Source organism: Hippocampus bargibanti, linkage group LG07 (assembly GCF_051943395.1).
Source record: "Hippocampus bargibanti isolate YZ-2025 linkage group LG07, ASM5194339v1, whole genome shotgun sequence".
Lineage (NCBI taxonomy): Eukaryota > Metazoa > Chordata > Actinopteri > Syngnathiformes > Syngnathidae > Hippocampus > Hippocampus bargibanti.
Window position 1 is genome coordinate 27,503,819 of NC_142740.1, and position 22,724 is coordinate 27,526,542.

The window sequence follows — 22,724 nt, forward strand, 5'->3', positions numbered from 1 at the left end:
GGTTTTTCTGATTCTGATTATTAGTATTATAGTATTATTAGTAGTAGTATTATAATATTTGTATTATAGTATAATTTGTATTATTATTATTATTATTATTCTATACAGTGTATGTATTTTGAAATGGCCGTGGCTTATTTCTCGGTTTGCGTGATTTCGACCACGGATTTTGAGGTGCGACTTGAAGTGAGCGGGAGCAGGCGGCTGCTCTGGTCGGCTCCCAAATAGGAGCCGTCTCCTGTCGATCGCCTCAACAAGCCGCTTCGTGCGCGAACGACACACCGGACCGGCATCTGTTGCCTGCCTTCATTCTTGGCAAATCTTGTCCGCCGCCGCCGCCGCTGCTTTGCCGAAAAATGGAATGTGTTTTCCTCAAAATGGCAATCATGTTTTTGGTTTTGCATTCAAGGAAATTCGTTTTTGGGTGCATCTTTTTTTCTTTTTTAAGCAATGTGAAGGGCGTCGTTTTCTGTGTCAATGTATCTCTTGTTTCTATTTATAATTGGATTTTTTTTTATTAGTGTGTCTCTGCTCGTCTAGACTGTCAAGTGTCCTTGAGAGCTTCGAAAGGCGCTTGAAATAAAATGCATTTGATCTAAATGGAGTTTATTAATATTATGATGATTATTATTCCTCATTTTCGGGTGTGTCTTCTGAAATGTTTTATATTGTCCCCCCCCCCCCCCCCCCCCCACCTGCAACCCCCCAAAAACACGATTCGGAATCTTGGTGATGACATCATGAATATGCAAATGTTGAAGATAATCTGGAATTAATTGTGAGGCGTTGAAATCATTTCAAAGACAATGTGAAACGTCATCGTACTGCGCATCAGTCACAAGCTCAACAGCTTCACCTGGCGGCCACCAGAGGTGGTGCGGGCTGGGCTGGGCTGGACTCGGGCGCTCGCCCTGGCGGTCGCCGGAGGCACTGCAATTGCCTCAACATTCCCCTATCCTCCCCCCTCACACCCTCCGAAATTCAAGTGGGGCGTCTTTGGTCACATTTCCAAAGACTGGAACCACCTGACCTTTTTTTGTAGTTTTGCGTGCAAGGAATATTCTTTATTATTTTTTTTGGGTCATTTCTTTTCTTTTTTTAAGCGACGGGGGGGAGCAGGTAAACATTTCAAGGGCTGTCTTCTGAAATGTGTCATTTTTTAAAGACTAACAATCTGTATTTGTGTATTTCCAGGACAAAGTCAGTGCCAAGCAGGCTGGCGATCGTACAAGAACAAATGTTACTACATCTCCGGGGAACAACTGCCGTGGCACGACGCTCAGACCTTCTGTTTATCAATAAATGGCAAATTGGTGATCATTCAGGACAACGACGAAATGGTGAGGCGCCATAACAGCCAACTAAACCTTTCAACCATTTTGTTATGGATTGTCTTCTCGATTAAAAAAAGTTTCTTCGGCCATCATCTGTACTTTGAAGGTGTCGGACGTTTGGCTCCTCATCCGAAAAGCTTCGTCAGTGAACTAAAATTGTGCTGGTCACTCTGTATATATATATATATATATATATATATATATATATATATATACAGGTGGCAGTACCAGACCTCTGCTCTGATAGGAGGTCCCTGCTCCAAGGTGGGGGGGAGCACTCCGCTGCTCCCCCCCACCTTCAAAGAAGCACAGTTGCATCACCTTGTCATCGATGGACCATGCATTGTTTCACCAGATTTTTTTTTCCCGCCAAATACTTTGATTTTATTGGAGCACAAGTTCACAAATTGCCAGTGGCTTCATCACCTCTGCCGCTCAGTCGTATGTTGTGTATTTATTTTCATGTACCATATCTTGTAGGAGTGGCTGAAGACTGAAATCGGAAAAAATGATCACTGGGTTGGCCTGACAGAGGAAATCACCAAGGGCGTGTGGCTTTGGCTGGACGGCAGTCCCTTAAACTCCCAAATAACGTATGTCATTTCCTTCCGTAACATCATTGCAAGCTTGCCATGTCTGCCTGGGTGCTTGAGTGGAGCAATACAATCCTCCCTCGTCTTCCCTCTCGTCTCGTCTCGTCTCGTCTCCCTCATGGTCCAAAATCGGGGAAGGCGGGTGGACCAGTGATTGGGTAGCACCTGCCATGAGGCGATTGGCTGCAAAGCGCTTCTTCACAGCAGACAGCGAATGAAAAATACAATCAGACTTGAAAATAGTTGTTTTTTTTCATCAGGAAATGGCGAATAGGTCAGCCTGACAACATGAAGACGAAGGAGGACTGTGGTCAACTAAGAGGCCCTGATAACTTGAATGATTATGACTGCTCCGAGTGGTTACCTTTCATCTGCGAGCGCACCAACCGTGAGTCCATCCGCCATTGTTTTTTTGCATTTTGTTGCAATCCAGCTGCGGCGTGACAATCCTCAGCGACCATTCAGAGGACAGGCCTCTCCCTATTCTCCATTTTACTGTGAAATCTTCCTTTGATTAGCATGACTGATTTTCAAGACCAAATTTGATCATGACGGTTGGAAAAGTAGCCCAGTGCTTTTTGGCGTTTTTGGAGTAGCATCAAAAGGCCTTTCTGGCTACTCAACCGCCACCGGTTAGCCGCACACAACCCGCAATGTTTTCCCTCAGCCAATTCAACGGTGCAACGATGTGATCTGAGGAATGGATGGAACGAGTACAGCTCCCACTGCTACAAGCTGAAGTGGGAAACCCCAAAGAGCTGGTCCGCGGCCCGTGATGACTGCATCCTAGAGGGCGGTGACCTCGTCTCCATCGCCTCTGGGGTGGAGGATTGGTACGTGACCAAAATGTTCAATCCTCTCTGGAATGACACCTGGATCGGACTCTCCAATCTGGTAAGACAAACGGCTAGCAACCGTGGCAGTTGTACAAGGTAGTGGATGGAGAGCCGGATTGTTTTTCCGCCAGGAATGCAATCAGATCTCGTGTCAGCTCCGAGAGGGGAACAAGATGAACTGGTCTGACGCCATGTCGCTCACCTACACCAACTGGGTAGAAGGTCAACCCTCAATGTAAGAAGATCTCGTTGCCTCATGCCTGCTTAGCCGAATACGTCCGAGCCGCTTTCCTCTTTCTCCGAACAGCACGGGCAAAGTGGGCTCCTGCACGACGGTCGTCAACAGTCAGTCCGAGAGCTTTGGCAAGTGGAGGTCACAGCCATGCCGTTCCGAGCGTCCGTACATATGCAAACGGCCACTGGACGGTAAGCGACGCCGTCATTTATCCGCCGCACTTTAAAAACCCAGAAACGCGCACTCATCACGTCCCGCCTCAGCCATCTGCCCTGACGGGTGGCTGGGATTCTCCGGAAGCTGCTACTTGCTGCGAAGCAACATCGACCAGCTCCTATGGTGGAAAGACGCCAGAGACGAATGCTCCAAAGAGGGGGCTCACCTGCTCGTCATCAACAGGTACACTCTGGGCATTTTGGGGGTAAGATGGCTTCATCCTCTTCAGCTTCCTCGCTCCAAAGTATGGAAGGTCTTCGAACGGAACAAATGTTATTCATACTCTTCTTTTCGTACGCAACAATATATACTTAGTGGGTGTCGGCTTCCGGCAGTCATCTAACCTGGGCCACTTTGAATGTGGACGGCCCGGTCGTCGAGGGTTTAGCCACTTAACAGTGCAAGGCTGTGAGTTAAAATCCCACTCCATTCCCCCCCGGGCCCACTAGGGTTTCCTCCCACATTTGAAAAACATGCACGGCAGGCTGATTGAGCGCTGAAAGTGATTCCCGGGTGCGAGTGTGAGCAAATGGTCGTTTGTCTCTGTGTGCCCTGCAATTGGCTGGCGACCTATTCCGGGTGTCCCCCGCCTAGTGCCCAGAGACTGCTGCGATGGGCCCCGGCATCCCCTGTGGCTCTCGGTTTGGAAAAGGCTCCTCATTTGTTCTGATTTTAAGCTGTCTATTTTTTTTTTTCCTGCAGCCAATATGAACAATCCTTCATTACTGGCAGACTTGGTGAATTTCAAGAAAAGAATGTCTTGGAGATGTGGATTGGTTTATCAGGTACACAATTTACTTTTATCCATCCGTCCATTTTTGGATAAATAGTGCTTTAAAAAGTGGACTTTGCCAATGTATCGCGCATACTGAACATTTCACCGTCATTGGTGTTCCAGACGTGGACCAAGATGGGACATTCCAGTGGGTGGACAAAACCCCCCTTGACTACCAAAACTACAGAACCGGATATCCCAAAGACATTGCAAAGAAAGGGGACTGCGGATTCATCTTCACAGGTAACGTTCGCGTTAACCAAACGTTGACCAAATTCAATGACAAAAGCCAACACGTCTCTGTTGTTGACGGCAAAAGGAATCTATGAAGGAAAATGGGAAACCATGGGCTGCGACTGGAGGCGCGGTTACATTTGTGAGAAGACAGGAAGTCAAAACCCCAAAGAGACTCCGGTGCAAAGTGAGTCTCACAGATGCTCCTCCCACAACAATCTTGATCGCTTCAAGATTTTCTGATCAATATTTCTCCACTTAGCTTCCTACTGCGACCCCGACTATCTTCCGCATGGCGATTTTTGCTACCAATTCCAAGATGGTTGGACACAATCATGGAAGGAGGCAGAGGCTTATTGCGTGGCAGATCAAGGTCACCTCGTCAGCTTTCAGACACAGAACGAGGTGAACTTCTTGAAGGGTGAGCATCGAGACTGTCACTCAGGGATTCGTTGCAACGTACATCGTTGGATTAGATGAGATTACATGAGCGCAACCTTCGTCTCGCAGAGCAGAAATTCACAATTCACAGCAGCAAAGTTGTGAAAGGAAGAAAAAGTCCAAGAACACAATTAACATCCTTTTTTTCATTCTGAAGCCAAAGTAAGCAGCAAGTCACCTCTGTGGGTGGGACTCAATGACATTGAGAAGAACAAATACGGGTTCATTGACGGAACATCTCAAGTAAGTGAAACTCCTCCAGTTAGTTTTGTTGAAAGAATTTCAGAATCGTCATCAAATAATCATACAATTAAAAGTCAACGACATTGCATCCGCGATGCACAGGGTTTTATCCAGTGGGAAAATGTCCGAAAGACCGGGAACTGCGGTGTCATGAAGGCTTCGGGTCAAATCGGTTCCCACGACTGCACAGCCAGATATGGTTTCATCTGCAAAAAAGGTCCAAAGCGTCTTCACCCTTTCTTCGCATGTCTTGTATGAGATTTTATAATTCTGCCATTCTTGCAGCCAAGGCTCAGGGGCAGCTTATCCAGCTGTCAACTTCAGGACCAGGTGGATTTCGCAAACACTGCTCGTCCTTCCACCAAGCAATTGGTTGTCAAGAAGCCTTTTTGTTGCAGGCTGGACTGAAAAATGCAGCTGGTGGATGGAGGATCCCTTTGGTGACTTTTGCTACCTGATCCGTTACCTGGCGGCGAGGACCTGGGATGATGCGCGAGACGACTGCCTCAAATATGGTGGAGACTTGGTCAGCATCACCGACCCCTACGCACAGGCTTTCATTCAAGGTACAACCAGCGTTTAGTGTCTCTGCTAGAAAGTTCTGGCTTCAATTCTCAACTGTCTTGCTTTCTGCTGCCCAGTTTGCATGTTTTTATATCCCGGCGGAATCCTCAATGACATTCCCGTCCGTGTTAGGTGAGATTAAGTCAAGCCCAACCGGGATCTCCCTGTGGACGGGTGGCCGCCGCCGTGGAGAGGACTGGACGTGGACTGACGGCTCCCTCTTGGGATACCAACACTGGAGTGCAGGTGCATTTCAAAGTGCTGTCATCGGTTCTCACCGACAATGTTACGAAACGCAGTGCTTACCGATTTTTCCTTACAGGGAACCCAAATGACTACGATCAAGACAACTGTCTTTCCATCGCGACTAACGACGGCTACTGGACTAACGACAACTGTGCTAACAAGAGAGGCTACATCTGCAAGCGAAGAGGTAAAATGCGACGTTCCCATCGTTGTTGCACATACGTACATGTAGCTACAATCTCTGTTTCATTTTCAGCACGTATGCCGTCAACGTTCCTCAGACAAAAGACTGACCCACAACTGGGAGGGACGGATGGCAAGAATAACTGAAGACTTATTGAATTATCATTTGACCTGGTGAAGCCTCGGCCACGGTCTTTTGGTCTTTCTCAATCATATTTGATGTAAATCATGCAATGAAGTGTGTCTTCTGCCGTATTATTACTCCTTATTTTTGACCTGGTGAAGTCTCTGCCACGGTCTTTTGATTTTTCTCAATATTAATCAAGCAGTGAAGTGTGTCTCATGCTATATTTAGTCTCTTGTATACAGTAGAATTTTTAGTAAACCAGTTTCTCAATATTAATCATGCAATGAAGTGTGTCTAATGCCATATTTATTCTGTCTTGTATCTTATGTACAGTAGAATTTTAAGTAAACCAAGTGCGTCCTTGATGCTGAAGTTACCTGTTAGCCTTGATACAGAGATTTTTGTGGAAACAAATTGATAAAAGATAAGCATTGTTTTGGGGGACTGAAGCCTTGATGTCGCACCATAGTCTTGGTACCTACCGCCTTTCTGATCAAATAAATTTGTGTGTCAAACAGCCATTGTCTGAATCATTGGTGTGCATTGCACTTACTATTAACATGAATGGTTTTCTGTTACTCGTGATTATTAAAAATCCAACCAAACGATCAGAATGAAAGCCAACTGCCACCACTTAAAAGGAAAATGCTTTTTTAAATAGGTGGATTTGACATATATGACTCGCAAAAAGCCGCGGGGGCCCAGGCTCGAACGCCGTCTGAGAAACTGCCAAATGGAATGAGAAAAAAAGGCAAAAATTTGACCCAAGCGGGACCCGCAGATTGCATGGGAATTTGTTGGAAATTCCCATTCCAATGTTGGAGGTCAGCGCTTTCTTGGTGTGAGGTTCAGGCTTTGGTTCCACAGTTTCATCTGGGAGTGAATGGGTGTCTGTGCTGGACATTCCCACTCCGATGCTGGAGGATCCTTCTTTTCCTCTTCTTCCAGCTTGTCAGTGGTCGGTAGCAAATTCTTAGATCCACTACCTTAGAGGCAGGAATCAACTCCTTCCATTCTACCAGCATGTCACTGAGTTCGGTGACCTCTTTGTTCTAGGCCTATTCCTCAGCCTGCGGTCCTTGATTGGTTGCTGAGTAATTACAGACTCAGCGATTTTAGACTGGGCAGAGAACATGTCATTGCCATAGCCATTCCAAAAGGCCACTTGGGTGGCTCGTTTCACCTCAAGGAACTTTGCCTCGCACTCAGCGGTCAATCGGTCGACTTCCACTGCAGACACTCTGACCGTTTCATCGTCTGATTCTCTTAGGGCGTTGGCATACTCAAGCCCGGAATCAAAAAGTTTCGAGAAGTCCATCTTGAAGCTCCGCCATTCATTTGGACCATCACTTGGATCCAGGAATCCAGCCGCCACATAAGTAGTCAGAGCATTGCCTTTTCCGGTGAATGAGGCCTGTGCTTTTGACCGTGCACTCTTGAGTTTTTCCAAGTCATCCATCTCAATTCCGTTTCTGTTGACTGGAGAGCCAACTGTTTGACCAGTGCGGTCCTTGTTGAGGGGCTTTGTTCCACTTTATTGGTGCAATTGGCTCCTTTGCCCTAGATCAACGGGAATTTCAGAAGATTAATAATGGATTGGATTTGGCTTTGGGGTCTGAAACCCAGTTACAGACCACTGTTCCGGGTGGTACAGTTGTTTGTTTGGGGCTAGGCTTATCCAGCAGTTGCAGGTCGGCTCCAGTCAGTCACTGGAGTGTGAGGTCGGCCAGGGCTGGCTGGGTTGGCTGTGTCTCCAAGGTCAGCAAGCTGCTGCTGCACCAGTGAGCGGCGGTTTATGACGGTCAATTTATGTTGCCACGTTTTCCCACCGAAAGGGATCCCAGGGAGACCACACCCACACCGATACAACTCAACTCACTCTCGTTATTTATTGTTGATTGAGTTTGTCGTGCGGCGATACAGCAAGCAGGTGGAAAGAGGATAAAAGTTCACTCAGCTAGATGCAGGAAGGGTATCGTGAGTTTTCTTTATTTGAAGTTGATATCAGCTTTCAACAGACCACAGGTAACACCGCTCTCCAGCTTGTCCTTTGTCCCTCTTCTTCCTCCTCGAAGTGACTGGCTCAGGCTGGCTTTAAAGGTGCTTCACCTGAGCTTCTGGCCAATCAGGTCCCAGCGGCAATTGGTCATTCCCAGGTGGTTGCAATCACCTTCTCAATCAGTCTAAATCAATTAGTGGTCGCCCAACTCTACTGTTTTGGATGGGGAGAAATGCGCACCTTTCTCCCATCCAAAATCCATGAAACACAAAATTATTTAACATTTCTTTTAGCATCATGACATCATTCACCCCCTCTCCTCAGAGTTCAGACATTCTTGTCAAATAATCAGCCCCCGCGCGTCATGACGACTCATGACTCGCTCCTCTGTGAGAGAGAGAAAGAAAATAATCATCATAAAGCCCCACGCGATATATAGTGACAACAGTGATGTCAATCACGTCTGCTTTCTTTCTAGATTGTTCCACCTGACACGATGTGCAATTCATCTGACGAACGAAACATTTTGGCGCAGTTTCAGCCGATGCGCACGCACGTGTATTGCGCGTGGAGAAAACGTTGTTTTTATCAATTGCCCCCCAATGTCCGCTGCTGCAGATTGGACGGACATGTTTAGTTTCATCAATCGGGAGATTTTGGTCGTGGCGCGCGCGACCCCGCGGTGCATGCGTGCTCCAATCGCGGGAGCGTTACAAAAGAAGTCAATAAAAGACACGTCCTATCCTTTCAAATGCCATTCGGGGTTTACAGTTGAATTTATGGATCTGTGTATTGTTCTTTCATGGTCGAGTGTCACGTTTAGACGTGCTTTCATTCTTGATACCTTGAATGAGTCCACATGTTGCACGTCGTGGCCGGAACGTGCTGTACCTTGTCGGACTGCATGCGTGAACTTGAAGGCGTGACATCGGTCAACAAGCATTTCACCTGTATGCCCCCCCTCCCCCCTCCCCCCAAAAACAAACCAAAAAATGGGATCAAGTCGGCCCGCAATTTTGCGTGTTTTTGTCATGCAAACATTGAGCTAAAGCCGACCACCCGAGAGGATTTCTCCTCATCAAGTTCAACGAGAGCGTCGACGTGCACGTGGACATCCTTGATGTCTTGTGTGGAGGCGACACGATCCCACCCGCCATTTTTTGAAGAGTTGCCGGTCAACCGACAGGAAAAACCGAGTAAATGTCCACGCGAGGAAAAAAACAACAACAACAATAACGCGTTGATAGAAGGTGATATCTCTTGGCTTATCTCTTCCAATTCAAGTCACCGATTTTTATTTCTTTTTTTTTTAAAGAGACAAATATTTGTCCAGTGTCTTTTTTTACAGCCTGACATGATGTCGGCTTGTGTGGTTTTTCCTCGTTGGAGTTTGTCCTGCACGCGCTCGCGCGCTTCCCTTTTTTTGTCCAGACAATTAACTTTCTTTTGCAGCGTGTGAGGGGGAGAGTCAGAATGTTCTGGAAATGAATGAAAAAGTGACGACAGGCCGCTCGTCTTTGGGCTTGCTTCATGCACGCATCAACAAAAGAGAGAAAAAAAGCTTTTACTCTGCTGTTATAAACCAAAAGATTTCTCTGATAAGTGTATATTTGATTGAATACCAGGGAATATATATATATATATATATATCGGATATATCGATAGTCCCGGTTATTTCGATATTTTTCGGACTCCCTTGAATATCGATATAGCGAGACTTTATATACACAGTAAAGTCTCGCTATATCGATATTCAAGGGAGTCCGAAAAATATCAATATAACCGGGACTATCGATATATCCGACCCTGTTTGCATGTAATTTTCTCCGTGCGTGCATAGAAATAGTATCGATATAACCGGGACTATCGATATATCCGATATCGATATAACGAGACTTTACTGTATATATATATATATATATATATATATATATATATATATATATATATATATATATATATATATATATATATATATATACTCCCTAGCTATATAAGTATACATGGTGCAGATCAAGGTCAAAATAACGACTGTTTGTTGAACTGAAAAGAAGACGCATGTTGCATGGTGGAATCCAAGCTTAATGAATGAATCCAACGATTGAAAGCAAATCAGTCCTATCACAAAGCGCAAATTACAATACAAATTACATGTGTTGTCTGTTTTTTTTTCTATTCACCCTTTTAGGCCCAGGGTGGAAATTGAGTAACGCCGCCATTATCTAAGGTATGTTTACATTTTTATTAATGCTACGTGATTAATGACCCGAATCATATGAAAAATAATACATTTTTTTTATATTGAACAGAAGTTCATTCTCCATAGGTCTCCATAGGCCACTGTCTTGGGTTTGAGATGCTGAAGAGAAGTTTCCCCAAATGAAAACGTGGCTTTTTATCTCCTTTTGCTTTTGATCAAGGAGCGGCGTGATATACACGAGAGAGACGCAGTCTGGCCCTTTACCTACGAGAAGATGACTCGCAGTTCTTCGAAACTTTGCCTGACTTCTAACACAAATGTCTATTGATGTCTATTTTGCAGTGCATGGGAAGAGGATCCAGACATTGAAAACATTCATCCTGTCGCACTTCTCTCCGTGACAACTAGCGCCATCTTGTTTAACCCCGACAGCATTTCTGTTGTGATATATAGAATAGAAGATGCATGGCATGATTGTGAGATGTCTCCCCATGCAGGTTGGCTGATGCACGCCTCCTCTTGTTTGCTTTAATGTATGCACCGCATTTAGATTGGATTTGCCTTGATTAGTCCCACAGTGGAGAAATTGAAGAACTGCTCAGGGGTTTATTTGTTGTTTTGGTACGTACGCTGTGCACTTGATTGGATTGGATTTGCCTTTATTAGTCTTGCAGTGGAGAAATTTACATTTCACAGCAGCAAAGTTATGAAAGAAATGAAAGTAGAAAAGCAAAACACAGGAGGTGCTGGAAAGGCAGCCACTCTCGCGGCGCCGTCTTGAAGTCAAAAGAACAAAAAAAAAAACGAAATAACAAATAACATGACATCACAAAGACACAGAGAGACATTCATTCTTAAGCACTTTCTCTTTGTTCCATAAAGCAGTTCCAGATGAAAGAGGAGAGGATCAAAGCATCTCTTCACCAGTGGATCAGGGACGTCATAGTGGAATTTGTACGTCTGCCATGAGCTAAATGTTGAAAGCAAACACGCAGCTGTAGCATCCGTTGACGAAAAGAGATTGTCTCCACAGACATCTCCTGTCCCCCATAAATCAGCTTCAATTCCATCCCGCGACAGTTCCATATACGCTGACGCTCCTTCCTTCTTATCGCCGGCTCCTCAAGCCATGCATCCATCCAGCCGCAGACTGTCCAACAGCACCGACCTTCCACTGAACAAAGGGAGGCTGTGAAGATGCTGCCCATTACAGGCGCAAAAAAGCACAATACTGTTATCATGAATGTTTGATCAAAAAACCTTAATAAAAAATGTGCACTAAAACAGACATGTGAGGTGGGTTTTTGTTTTTGTCATAGAAGGCAAATGTAAGTACAGTATACGTGAATATATTTTGTCATGTAACATTATAAATTTGAGTTGGTTACACTTAAATATGAAACATAATTTTAACTTAAAAATTAAGAAAACGTTAGAGTAAACTGAAAGTACATCTTTTAAGTTCATTCAAACTCATAACATTTAAGTTTAGTCAAACTCATAACATTTATTTCCACTACTCAAAAATGTTGATGTAATCAGTTGCCATAAAAATTTTGAGTACTTTCAACTTGTTGGGTTACAGTGAGACCTCAACTTACCAACTGAATTGGTTCCCAGACAGAGTGTGCAAGGCGAAAAGTGTGCATCTCAAAAAAAAAAAAATCCCATAGGAAACCATTAAAATGGGCATAATCCGTTCCCGGGTTTCCATAAAATATACTTTTCAACTACACACAACATACCTTAATTCTATGTATAATAAATGTGCTATTGTATTGTAATGAAAGAAATACGCTGCATTGTATCGCTGCAAGTCACTTTATTTACATTTGTGATGGTCATTGATGGCTTGATTTGAATGGCGTTGGAGGTCGAAGGTCAAAGGGAATTGCTGCTTGGAAAGAGAGGCGCATTACATGAGGACTGTAATGAAAGAAATAAACTGTGCTGTAAAATAAAGTTTTATTGAGCTTTTTGATGGTCGTTGATGGCTTATGGAAGGAGAGTCACCTTCCATTAGGACTGTTGGTGCTGTTCGGTCGTGTGCTTCCGCCGAAGATCACTCCGCCAGCCGTGGTGGGTGTGTATTATGAAAATAGTGCTTATTATAAGGTTTAATTTTCAGAAATTTGACGTTTTTAAGACGAAAAGTTTGCAAGATAAGGTGTTTGTAAGTTGAGGTCTCACTGTATTCTGCTTTGTGTGTCAACACAAATAAACATGGAGAGTTGTGCAATCTGAACCATTCCCCCCATCAACCCTACGCGACAAACACATCATGTCATGAAGCAGTTATAGATGAACGTATTATGTATGTCGTATTTTACACATGACCTCGGGTTAGCATTATGCTGTCAAAGTTAAAAAGTGCTTTGAAAAGTCGCCTTGGAACGGATAAAAAAAAATGACATGAATTTTAATGGAAAGTGTGGTTTCGGTTTTGGAACCAATCCATTTTCAAACAGGTTTTTGGAAAGAATGTGTGAGCTTTGGCTGCATTTGCAAACGTGACTTGGGTCCGATTTTCTTTGGCGGGCAGGCTTAGAGGTGGTTCGGCACGACATCCAGCGGAGGTCGCTTCCACCTGTTTAGTGACCTTGAGAGTTTTGAAAGCCGCTTAGAAATGACATGAATTATTATGATTATTATTATGACTTGTTTCATTTGACAGGTCCTTTGTGGGTTCCAGTCATTTTGTTTTTTTCTCAATTTGTCCAGATGTATTTTGATCTGCGCACATGCACGCAGACAGCTTTCATTTTGGAACACTAATTTCACTTTTGCATGATCAATAAATTTCCGTTCAATGTGTATTTGTTGTTGCAAGGCCAATGCAACATTTGTGGACATTAAATTAGATTTGATTACTCATAAACAAGACTGTGCCATCATCACATTTGGACTCTTGTAGACATTAGATTAGATAATCCACATTTTATTTCATGGATATGGCTATCTATTAGCTAGCTATCTCTGAGCTGATTGACGAGCTTGCTGTCCATTTGAGTTACTTCCGGGTCGAGTGAACGCTGGTGCATGCGGCTGCCGCTGCTCACCCACAGAAAAAAAAAAAAACTGATCCTGTGACTGTAAAGTGAACTTGAGAGTTTTGAAAGGCGCTTAGAAATCAAATGTATTATTATTATTATTATTATCATTTGCTAGCTATTAGCTATCTGCCTGGCTGGTTCGCTAGCTATTCAGTATCGAGCTGGCTGGCTATCTAGGTATCTGTTAGCTATTAATTGTTTAGCTAGCGAGCTTTCTATCGATTTGAGTTACTTCTGGGTTGAGTGAACGCTGGCGTGTGTGGCTGCCGCTGCTCACGCACGCATGTATCTTGAGACTGTAACGTGACCTTGAGTTTTGAAAGGCGCTTAGAATTGAAATTTATGATTAATAATAATAATATTAGGTTAATGACATGTCGAGATGAAGACTCAAATGATGCTGCAGGAAAAACGATGGTTGAATAGAAAAAAAGGATCCATTTTAATTAACTTCAGGGGGGACAAGGGGAGGTTTTGGTCCAAAGCACACCCATGCCTCAGCAATACACCCGCCACCATCATGTATTATTATTATTATTATTCTAACAGCCCAAAAAGTCCACAATCCCCATGATGCTCAGCACCAAGATTGGCAAAAGTGAGTGGACCAATCACGAGTGGTGACAGTCAGCTCGCTCCCGCCCCCTCCCTTTTGACAAAAACAAAACATATGGAAGAAAAGATCGTTTCCGGTCAGAATTAAACCAATTCCACAATACGTGTCCAAAAAAAGAAAGGAAACAAATAAGAAACCAAACGTATTTGTCTTCTTTGGTAGCTTTTCTTTGTCAGCGAGTGCGGCGTCACGGCGTCCTGTGGAGGGGGCGAGCTTCGTACAGCGTGTTGTCGTCGTCCTCGTCGTCGCTCGCCGCCGCCGCCGCCGCCGTCAGCTCCACGGCGTCCTCCGAGCGGGCCAGCAGTCCGTACTTTTTCCTCGGGGACTTCTTCTTCTTCACGCTAAAAGCCAAACACACGCGCAGAAACGCCACGTTTGTGTGCGCATGCGCAAAAAGTGACGAAACGTACGGCGGCCGCCGCGAGTCTTCGCGTGACGTCTCGATGCTCACCGCGCGGCCCTGATGAGGAAGTAAAGCAGGCCGAAGGCGGTGATGGCCACCAGCACGTACAAGGCTCGCTGCACCATCGACGAGTCGGCGTTGAAGCCGCTCGGCGTCAGGCCGGCACTTCCGGCATTTCCGGCACTTGCGGCCGCGGCGGTGCCGCTCCCGTTGCCGCGGTTCGAAGCCTCCGCGGGGCCGCTCGCCACGTCCCCTTGCGGCGTCCCCGAAACCGCGAGCGTCCGCCGCGCCGGATGAAGAACGAGCAGCAGAGGAAGAAGGAACGACGCGCAAAAGCGCGCCGCCGCCGCCGCCATCGAGACGAAAGAAAAGCGACTCCTCGTTCCCAAGTCGTCGACTCGCCGCCGGCCTCCTTTGTTGACAAAAGTGATGTGTCGTTCGTCAACGAGCCGGATCTCTGAAGTGAACCGAGAGAGCCGCTTCCTAGCAAGGAGATGGAAATTGGAGCCGACTTTTCCCACCTCTATTCGCCCCCCCGGTCGTCGGTTATAGCCGCACGCGATTGGTCGATATCCGTGGTAGAGGAGGGAGGGGAGAATTACAGACACACGCAGCAATGACAATAAGGGGGCGGGGGGGGGGGGGGGGGGGGCATAGCTATCTATTAGCTAGCTAGCTGGCTGGCTATCTATTAGCTATCTGTTGGCTGGCTGGTTGGCTGGGTATCTAATAGCTATCTAATGGTTAGCTAGCTAGTTTTTTATTTATTTGAGTTATATGAAAAGCAAATGAGTGACAGCTGATCATGAGACCACAGTCACCACAGGTTAAAAGTTAGCATCCGCTAACTCTGTGCACATAGAAATCAGAATCAGAATCAGAATCATCTTTATTGCCAAGTATGTAGAACACACAAGGAATTTGTTTCCGGTAGAACACGCTGCACCATACCAATCAAAATCAGAATCAGAAAACCTTTATTGGTCCCACAATGGGGAAATTTGCAGTCCACAGCAGCAATTGAAAAGGAATGGGGTTGGGGTGGGGGTGAAAGGATAGAAAACAAGATATTCTAAGCGTAACAAAATAAAAATGTCAACTGTATACTGTGCAAATGTAAATGTCCATAAAAAATCTTTGACATTGTGTATTTTTTGCCATGAGTAATTCGTTTTTCACATTATTTGCCACTATTTTTTGGAAGTTAATTTAAACAAAACAAAAAAAAACTAACAAACCGAAGAGCCGTTTAAGAGCCAAAAGGCCCGGATCGTTTTAGTGAGCCGAGGCAAAAGAACCGGCTCTCTGAAAAGAGCCGCAATTCCCATCACTACCGACAAAGTACGCGCCGACCCGGAAGCGCAGTCACGCTGCGTGCGTGACGACATGACGTCCAAACGTCGCTGGCACTTGAACGCCGCGCCCCTCGGCGACCAATCGGCGACCAATCGGCGACTCGTCCTCCGACGATTCTTCGGCGGAGCTCGAAGCCGCCGAAGCGCCATTTCGCGTCGAGCACCAACGAGTCATTTGAGGCGAGGGCTGCGTGCGCGCAACGCGTGACGTCACGAAGACCCGGGCGCGCGCGTCGCTGCGGTCTGCGCTTTGAGTGACACCTCGAGGGTCCAATAGAGAGGCCCGGATCGGGCCGAGTGCCGTCGGGGGCGGGGCCGGGAGATGACAACCGCCGCCGCAGATCATCACAACACAACCTTCGGAACATCGACGCTTGTTGCCGGGTCCCCCTTTCCAAAACCGGCACCGAGTCGGATTCGCTTCGGGGGCTGCTTCCCTGCGACTGACTGGAGCGATCATGGCCCGAACGCGACCCGATGACGGTTTAGCAGGTTCTGGACTCCGGGCTCGGATTGGACTCGATTGAAAAGCAACTCAAAGAGGGAAACGGTTCGGCGTCGCTCGTGCGTTTTGGCTCTGAGACTGAGCGGGAGGTGGGATTACAACCTCCACCCACCCTTCCCCCGTCCTCCCCCTTCCCCCCTCTAATCCGGTTCTGCCCCATCTGGATTCGGGAGGACGCTGCCGCGATCGGAACCGGGGCTCTGACGCAGCCCGAAGATGCCGACGTCCCAACCCGGTTCGGAAGCGGTGCCGGCGGACTTTTGGGTGGACGGCTCGCGCAGGGACGGGACGGTGGAGGAGTTCTACGCGCTCGGATCCGAATTGGGCAGGTCGGTTCGGGCGCACCGCAGCATTCGAGCGCGGGGGGGGGGGGGCGAGTAGGTGTGCTGTTGCCATGGAGACCAGGCGGGCCTGCGCGGACCTGATCCGTTTCCTCCATCTGGCACAAGCGCACTCTTGCGCACGTGCACGCGCGCTCACCCGTTCAAAACGGGATGCCCTTGTTGCGGCGTCGGCCGCTAGCTACGTTAGCTATGCGAGATAGCAAAAGTCTTTTCATCATAATAATCATAATACATCTCATTTCTAAGCGCCTTTCAAAAGTCTCAAGGTCACTTTACAGTCTTAGGGCAAGTTTTTTCTGTGCGTGAGCAGCGGCGGCCACACGTGCCAGTTCATCTAGCTATCTCAACATACAGTGAATAGATAGCCAGCTAGATAACCATCTAATTATTCAGATAGCTAACGGACAGCAAATAAATATATAGATAGCCAGCTAGTTAGTTATCTAGCCAATAGACAGCGAATAGATAGCTGGCTGCCAGCTAGTTAGATAGCTGTGTATTAGCTATCTAACTAACTAGCTGGCTAGCTAGCAATATATTTTCCGTCCATTAGCTATCTAACTAACTAGCTGGCTATCTAGCTAGCTTTCTATTTGCTGTCTATTAGCTATCTAACTATCTAGCTGGCTATCTAGCTAGCTAACTATTTTCTGTCTATTATCTATCTAACTAACTAGCTTTTGCGCTTCCAGAGGGGCCACGTCGGTGGTGTATCGCTGCGAAGAAAAAGACAAGAAGAAGTCGTACGCCGTCAAAGTTCTCAAGAAGACGGTCAGTGGGCGCACAATGATGACGTCATCGCCCCATTTGGCCGCTAGCCAACCTGTGGGCTCACTTTGCTCCTTTCCCCGAGACGCAGATCGACAAGAAGATCGTCCGCACGGAGATCGGCGTCCTGCTGCGTCTTTCGCACCCGAACATCGTAAGTGTGCCGCCGGCGCCGGCGCCACCGGCACCTCGTCCCGCCCGTGACGGACGGCGCCGCTTTGTGTCCTCAGATCCAGCTGAAGGAGATCTTCGAGACGGACACGGACATCGCTCTGGTTCTGGAGCTGGTGACGGGAGGCGAGCTCTTCGACAGGTTCGACTCGGCCGTCGTGAACTTTGACCCCACGCGTTGCACCCGACGTGTGGCTTGCCGCTTCCTCCCGAAACCTCACGCGGCAGCGTATCCAATCATTGGCTAGCTGTCTAATGCCTATTTAATAGCTATCTATTAGCTGTCTGGCTGGCTAGCTATCTAGTAGCTATCTAGCTAGCTAGCTGATAGTTATCTGTTGGCTATCTATTAGCTAGCTAGCTTTCTATGTATTTGAGTTACTTGCGGGTTGAGTGAACGCTGGCTGCCGCTGCTCACCCGCAGAAAAACATCTCCTGTGACTGTAAAGTGACCTTGAGAGTTTTGAAAGGCGCTTACAAATGAAATGAATTATTATTATCGCGACCGGCGCTAGCCCCCCCCCCCCCCCCCGCGTCCCACGTCAGCTGGTGGCAGTTGACCTTTGCCCTTGACCCTTTTCAGGATCGTGGAGCGAGGCTACTACAGCGAGCGAGACGCCGCCCACGTCATCAAACAGATCCTGGAGGCCGTGGCGGTAAATCCGGCCGTCGTCGACGGCCATTCGCTCGTCATGGCTCATGATTTGGCGACTTCGTGTCAAAATTGTGGCGCTTCCCGCCGGGCCAGCCCAAGCAATGAAGTCGCCTGTCAATCACGTTAGCGGGCTTAGCTTTGAGCATGTTGTTGCGAGGAAGCGGTGGCGTGTCCGCCGTGCGCCGCCACCGCTTCTGACTGTTGTGTCGTGGTGGCAACAAATGTTTTTACGTAAGATCCAGCTGCTCATCAGATTAACATGGCGGCGGATTAAAATACGGCTGCCACGCACGCACGCAAGCGGGAGATGACCTGGATCCCGTGGGTGGGCTTGCGTGCTTGCGTGCGTGCGTGCGTGCGTACGTGTTGTGATGAGCACCAATCGCTTGCATCTCCTCCCAAAAAAGTCCAAATCCTTCTGGGATTGGCTGCATTAGCTATTTGCTGTCTATTAGCTAGCTATCTGGCTGGCTATGTGGCTTGCTACCTCGCTGGCTATCTATTTGCTGTCTAATTGCTAGCTATCTGGCTTGCTACCGAGCTAGCTATTTATTTGCTTTCTGTTTGCTGTCTATTAGCTAGCTATATGCTGGCTATCTGGCTGGCTCTCTGGCTGGCTACCTAGCTTGCTACCCATTTGGCTATCTATTTGCAATCTATTTGCTGTCTATTAGCTATTTATCTGGCTAGCTGGCTATCTAGCTTGCTACCTAGCTGGTTATCTATTTGCAATCTACTAGCTATTTATCTGGCTATCTATTAGCTATCTAGTTATCTCGCTAGCTATTAAATATCTCGCTTTCTATCTATTAGCTAGCTATCTATTTGAGTTCTTCCGGGAGTGAACGCTGGCGCGTGTGGCTGCCGCTGCTCACCCCCAGAATTAAAACCGATCCTGTGACTGTAAAGTGACCTTGAGGGTTTTGAATGAAATGCATTATTATTATTATGACTGACACACATCAAAATGGGTCGTTTTGCTTTTAGCTTGCAGGAAATGCCAGATTGTCACATTTGTTGTTGTTGTTGTGATTGATTGTGATCAAGCTTATTGATTAACGGTGGGCGGTGCCTGCCAATGTGCCTTTGTGCGTCAGTATCTGCACGAGAACGGCGTGGTGCATCGGGATCTCAAACCAGAGAATTTGCTGTACGCCGACCTCTCGCTCCACGCGCCGCTCAAGATCGGTGAGTGAGGCCTTCTGGGTCCCCGCCAGGGCCTTCGCAAACGTCCACCGCGCGTGTGCTGTCTTTCAGCGGACTTTGGTCTTTCCAAGATCATTGATGAGCAAGTGACCATGAAGACGGTGTGCGGGACGCCCGGATACTGTGGTGAGGACAACCTGAACGTGGGCGTGACCAGGGAAAAAGTCAGGGACATTTTCAAAGCGCGCAATCGAAGTCCGGAGTGTCGGAGGGCCTCCGGATTGGGCCGTCGCAAAGCGCCGTTTGATTGACAGCCGTGATTGACAGTGGGACGGCCAGCGGAAGTTGACTTGATGAAGTGGCGCCTTCGCCACTGGTCAACCGTCATGGCCGCCATGGGTGTCGCGTTGCGTCGCGTCGCGTCACGTCGCGTCACGTCTCGTTTGTTTGTTTGTCTTTTGAGCTCCCGAGATTCTTCGAGGCAACGCTTACGGACCAGAAGTGGACATGTGGTCAGTGGGCGTCATCCTCTACATTCTGTGAGTTTGCGCGCACACGCCAACATACGGGGAAACTGGGAAATGGGCAAAATGGGCAATGAGGAAACTGGGCAACTGGGCAATGTGGAAATTGGGCAACTGAGCAATGGGGAAATTGGGCAACTGGGCAATGGGGACATTGGGCAACTGGGCAATGGGGACATTGGGCAACTGGGCAATGGGAAAATTGGGCATTGGGGAAACTGGGCAACGGGGTGACAGGGCAACTGGGCCATGGGGAAACTAGGCAACGGGGTTGACAGGGAAACTGGGCAATGGGGAGACTGGACTACGGGGAAACTGGGCCATGGGGAAACTGGGAAACGGGGTAACAGGGCAACTGGGCAATGGGGAGAGTGGGAAACGGGGCAACAGTCCAGCCGGTGACTTGTATGGGTCCCTTGCAGGCTGTGCGGGTTCGAACCCTTCTTTGACGCGCGGGGGGATCAGTACATGTACACGCGCATCCTCAACTGCGACTACGAGTTTGTTTCGCCCTGGTGGGACGACGTCTCGCTCAACGCCAAGGACCTGGTGGGTGGCCGCCCGCCTTGCGTGTCCTCGCATGTCCTCGTGTCCGTTTGTCCCTTTGTAGAGTGTCTGAAATAACGCCTGCTTTTGACGTCGAGCGTACTCCTTTCAGAGAGCCGATTCTTTTGGCTTAGCTCACTAAAAAGAGCCGGCCGGCTCTTTCAGCTCCCAAATGGCTGGTTTCTTTTTGTTGCGTCAATTAATTAACTACCAATGATCGTGTGAAATGATCAGTGAAGAACGAATTACTCGTGTAAAAAATACACGATATCCAATATTTTGATTGCTATGGCTTGATTCCTATGTGCACAGAGTTAGCGGATGCTAACTTTGACTTTCCTTGTGATGACTCTGGTCTGATGATCAGATGTCGCTCATTTGCTTTTCAGATTCATAATGCTATCATAGCAACGAGTCAATTGAATAATAATAACAGCATCATGTCGCCCGCCCCCTTCTCCTCACTGCTGCGTGTGTCTGTCATTTTCCCCTCCCTCCTTTACAATGGATATCCACCAATCACGTGCGGCTTTAACCGAAGAATAGAGGACCAAAAAAGTCGGCTCCCATTTCCGGCTCCTTATTCGGAGCCGGCTCTCTTGGTTCACTTCAGAGATCCGGCTCTGAGAAGCGGCTCGTTCGCCAACGACACATCCCCGGTGGCCCCGGTGACCTTTTTGTCATGAGTTTCAGACGCCGCTTCGTCCATCCATCGCTCATCCGTCATTCGTGTCTGCGTCCTCGCCCGTTTGTCCCTTTCCCCGTCCGTCCGTCCGTCCGTCACGGGAGCAACGCCGAGAGTGAGGTCGCTCGTGTCGCGTCGCGCGTGTGCTCGTGACAGGTGAGCAAGCTGATCGTGTTGGACCCCGGCAAGCGTCTGAGCGTGGGCCAAGCCCTGCAGCACCCGTGGGTGCTGGGCAAAGCCGCCCGCTTCTCCCACATGGACACCGCGCACAGGAAGCTGCAAGAGTTCAACGCCAGGCGCAAGCTGAAGGTGAGGCTCGGCCAATCGGGGGGGAGGTCGCGACCTTCCCGGCCGTGACCTCTTCTGCCCGTCAGGCGGCCATGAAGGCGGTGGTGGCGACGGGTCGGATGCACGAGTCGTCTCGCCGCCGCACCGACAGCTGCGAGATGACGTCGCGGCGGGACCCGCCCCCCGAGGACCCCGAGGACCCCGAGGGGGCGGCGCCCGGCGAGAGCCAAAGGGAGCAAAGCAGCCCCCCCGCCGGCGCCCCGAGCAGGCCGCCGCTGCGGACCGACGCCCAGCGGCAGGCCAGGTCGGCCGTGGCCCCGCCCGGGCCGCCCAAGAAGACCTGCTCCGCGGGTCCGGGCCCCCCCGAAGACCCCGGGCCTGGAACCCGCCGCCCGGACCGCCCCTGAGCCTCCCTCCGCCGGACGCTGACGTGACGTGACGTGACGTGACGGCTTTGATGAAACGCGGCGCCGCAAATGTCCTCGACTTGTTTACACTCCGTTTTGCCGCTCAAATGGATTTTGTCACCAACGTTTTGGAACTTTGTTGGAACGGCTAGCGCCTTAGCACGCTAGCAGTGAGCCAGGTGGCTCGTGCATGACCACTTCCTTTAATGCTCCTTCGGCCGCCTCGGAAACACGCGTTAGCTTAGCTTAGCTTAGCGTGAGAGCCACCCCCGAGCCTCCCTCCGTGCCAGCGGTGAGCTTGTCAATCAATCTTTGATGAAATGCGGCGTCGCAAATGTTGTCAACTTGTTTACACTCCCTTTTCCCGCTCAAATGGATTTTGGAACTTTGTTAGAAAGGCTAGCGCATTAGCACGTTTGCATGTTAGCGCGGTAGCAGTGAGCCAGGCGGCTCGTGCGTGAGCACTTCCTTTAATGCTCCTTCCGCCGCCTCGGAAACATATGTTAGCTTAGCTTAGCTTAGCGTGACAGCTCGACGCGCGCCAAACGGGGAGGCCGCAAAGCCGGCGGAGGCGAGGACGCATCACTTCCTGTTCCTCTGTTGTCGATTGAGCTTGACAGCGGGATGCTAAGCTATGCTAACGTCAAGCATTTTCCTGTTACCTTTTAGGTGGGGAGGGTGGGGGGAGGGGCTTGGATGTACATAGCGTCCTTGTGTTTGTGGTGTGGTCACGTGACGCAGAGCGGAAGTAAAATATCTTCACCGCACCCGTTGTCTTGTCGTGTTTGATTGGCGCGACCCCGAGCGTGACCCCATGTTTGGCGCTTTGCCCTGTTGACCGCGTTTGGTGCACGCCCCCCGAATTCAACGGCAATCCTAATCGATGGCGATTTCCCATCGGCGACCTCTCCTCCGAAGAAGAAGGCATGGCGACATGGCATGAATGCGTTCGTGTCGCCGTGGCAACCCCAAATCCAAGATGGTTGCTGCTTTTTCCTTGCTGCCTTGAAGGCAGGAATGTCGAGCGCCTGC

General features: G+C 48.5%; 3 protein-coding genes across 4 annotated transcripts in view; 2 read left to right on the forward strand and 1 right to left on the reverse strand.

Moving 5' to 3' along the window:
- LOC148896047 (C-type mannose receptor 2-like) overlaps nt 1–6,546 on the forward strand; it is a 93,593-nt gene extending 87,047 nt beyond the window's left edge. For both annotated transcript variants that reach the window (XM_089000023.1, XM_089000022.1), the window contains 18 exons: nt 1,195–1,340; nt 1,815–1,927; nt 2,188–2,315; nt 2,595–2,821; nt 2,895–2,998; nt 3,071–3,189; nt 3,262–3,397; nt 3,917–3,999; nt 4,113–4,232; nt 4,309–4,410; nt 4,486–4,644; nt 4,822–4,907; nt 5,010–5,124; nt 5,193–5,237; nt 5,306–5,473; nt 5,604–5,717; nt 5,794–5,904; nt 5,974–6,546. In XM_089000023.1, coding sequence (XP_088856149.1) covers nt 1,195–1,340; nt 1,815–1,927; nt 2,188–2,315; nt 2,595–2,821; nt 2,895–2,998; nt 3,071–3,189; nt 3,262–3,397; nt 3,917–3,999; nt 4,113–4,232; nt 4,309–4,410; nt 4,486–4,644; nt 4,822–4,907; nt 5,010–5,124; nt 5,193–5,237; nt 5,306–5,473; nt 5,604–5,717; nt 5,794–5,904; nt 5,974–6,047 — 2,150 coding nt within the window. In that variant the 3' untranslated portion in view covers nt 6,048–6,546. The remainder of the gene's footprint in view (nt 1–1,194; nt 1,341–1,814; nt 1,928–2,187; nt 2,316–2,594; nt 2,822–2,894; nt 2,999–3,070; nt 3,190–3,261; nt 3,398–3,916; nt 4,000–4,112; nt 4,233–4,308; nt 4,411–4,485; nt 4,645–4,821; nt 4,908–5,009; nt 5,125–5,192; nt 5,238–5,305; nt 5,474–5,603; nt 5,718–5,793; nt 5,905–5,973) is intronic.
- Nucleotides 6,547–13,697: 7,151 nt separating this feature from the next.
- On the reverse strand, nt 13,698–14,886 carry fam174c (family with sequence similarity 174 member C). Its single transcript, XM_089001199.1, has 2 exons — nt 14,347–14,886; nt 13,698–14,236 (listed from the first exon to the last, which is right to left on the reverse strand). The coding sequence occupies exons 1-2, from the start codon at nt 14,652–14,654 to the stop codon at nt 14,083–14,085; spliced, it is 462 nt and encodes a 153-aa protein (XP_088857325.1). The 5' UTR covers nt 14,655–14,886; the 3' UTR covers nt 13,698–14,082.
- Nucleotides 14,887–14,940: 54 nt separating this feature from the next.
- On the forward strand, nt 14,941–22,365 carry LOC148896050 (calcium/calmodulin-dependent protein kinase type IV). Its single transcript, XM_089001198.1, has 11 exons — nt 14,941–16,487; nt 17,195–17,273; nt 17,362–17,424; nt 17,501–17,583; nt 18,025–18,097; nt 19,194–19,284; nt 19,354–19,428; nt 19,706–19,781; nt 20,189–20,315; nt 21,154–21,306; nt 21,372–22,365. The coding sequence occupies exons 1-11, from the start codon at nt 16,375–16,377 to the stop codon at nt 21,690–21,692; spliced, it is 1,254 nt and encodes a 417-aa protein (XP_088857324.1). The 5' UTR covers nt 14,941–16,374; the 3' UTR covers nt 21,693–22,365.
- The last annotated feature ends 359 nt before the right edge of the window (nt 22,366–22,724 follow it).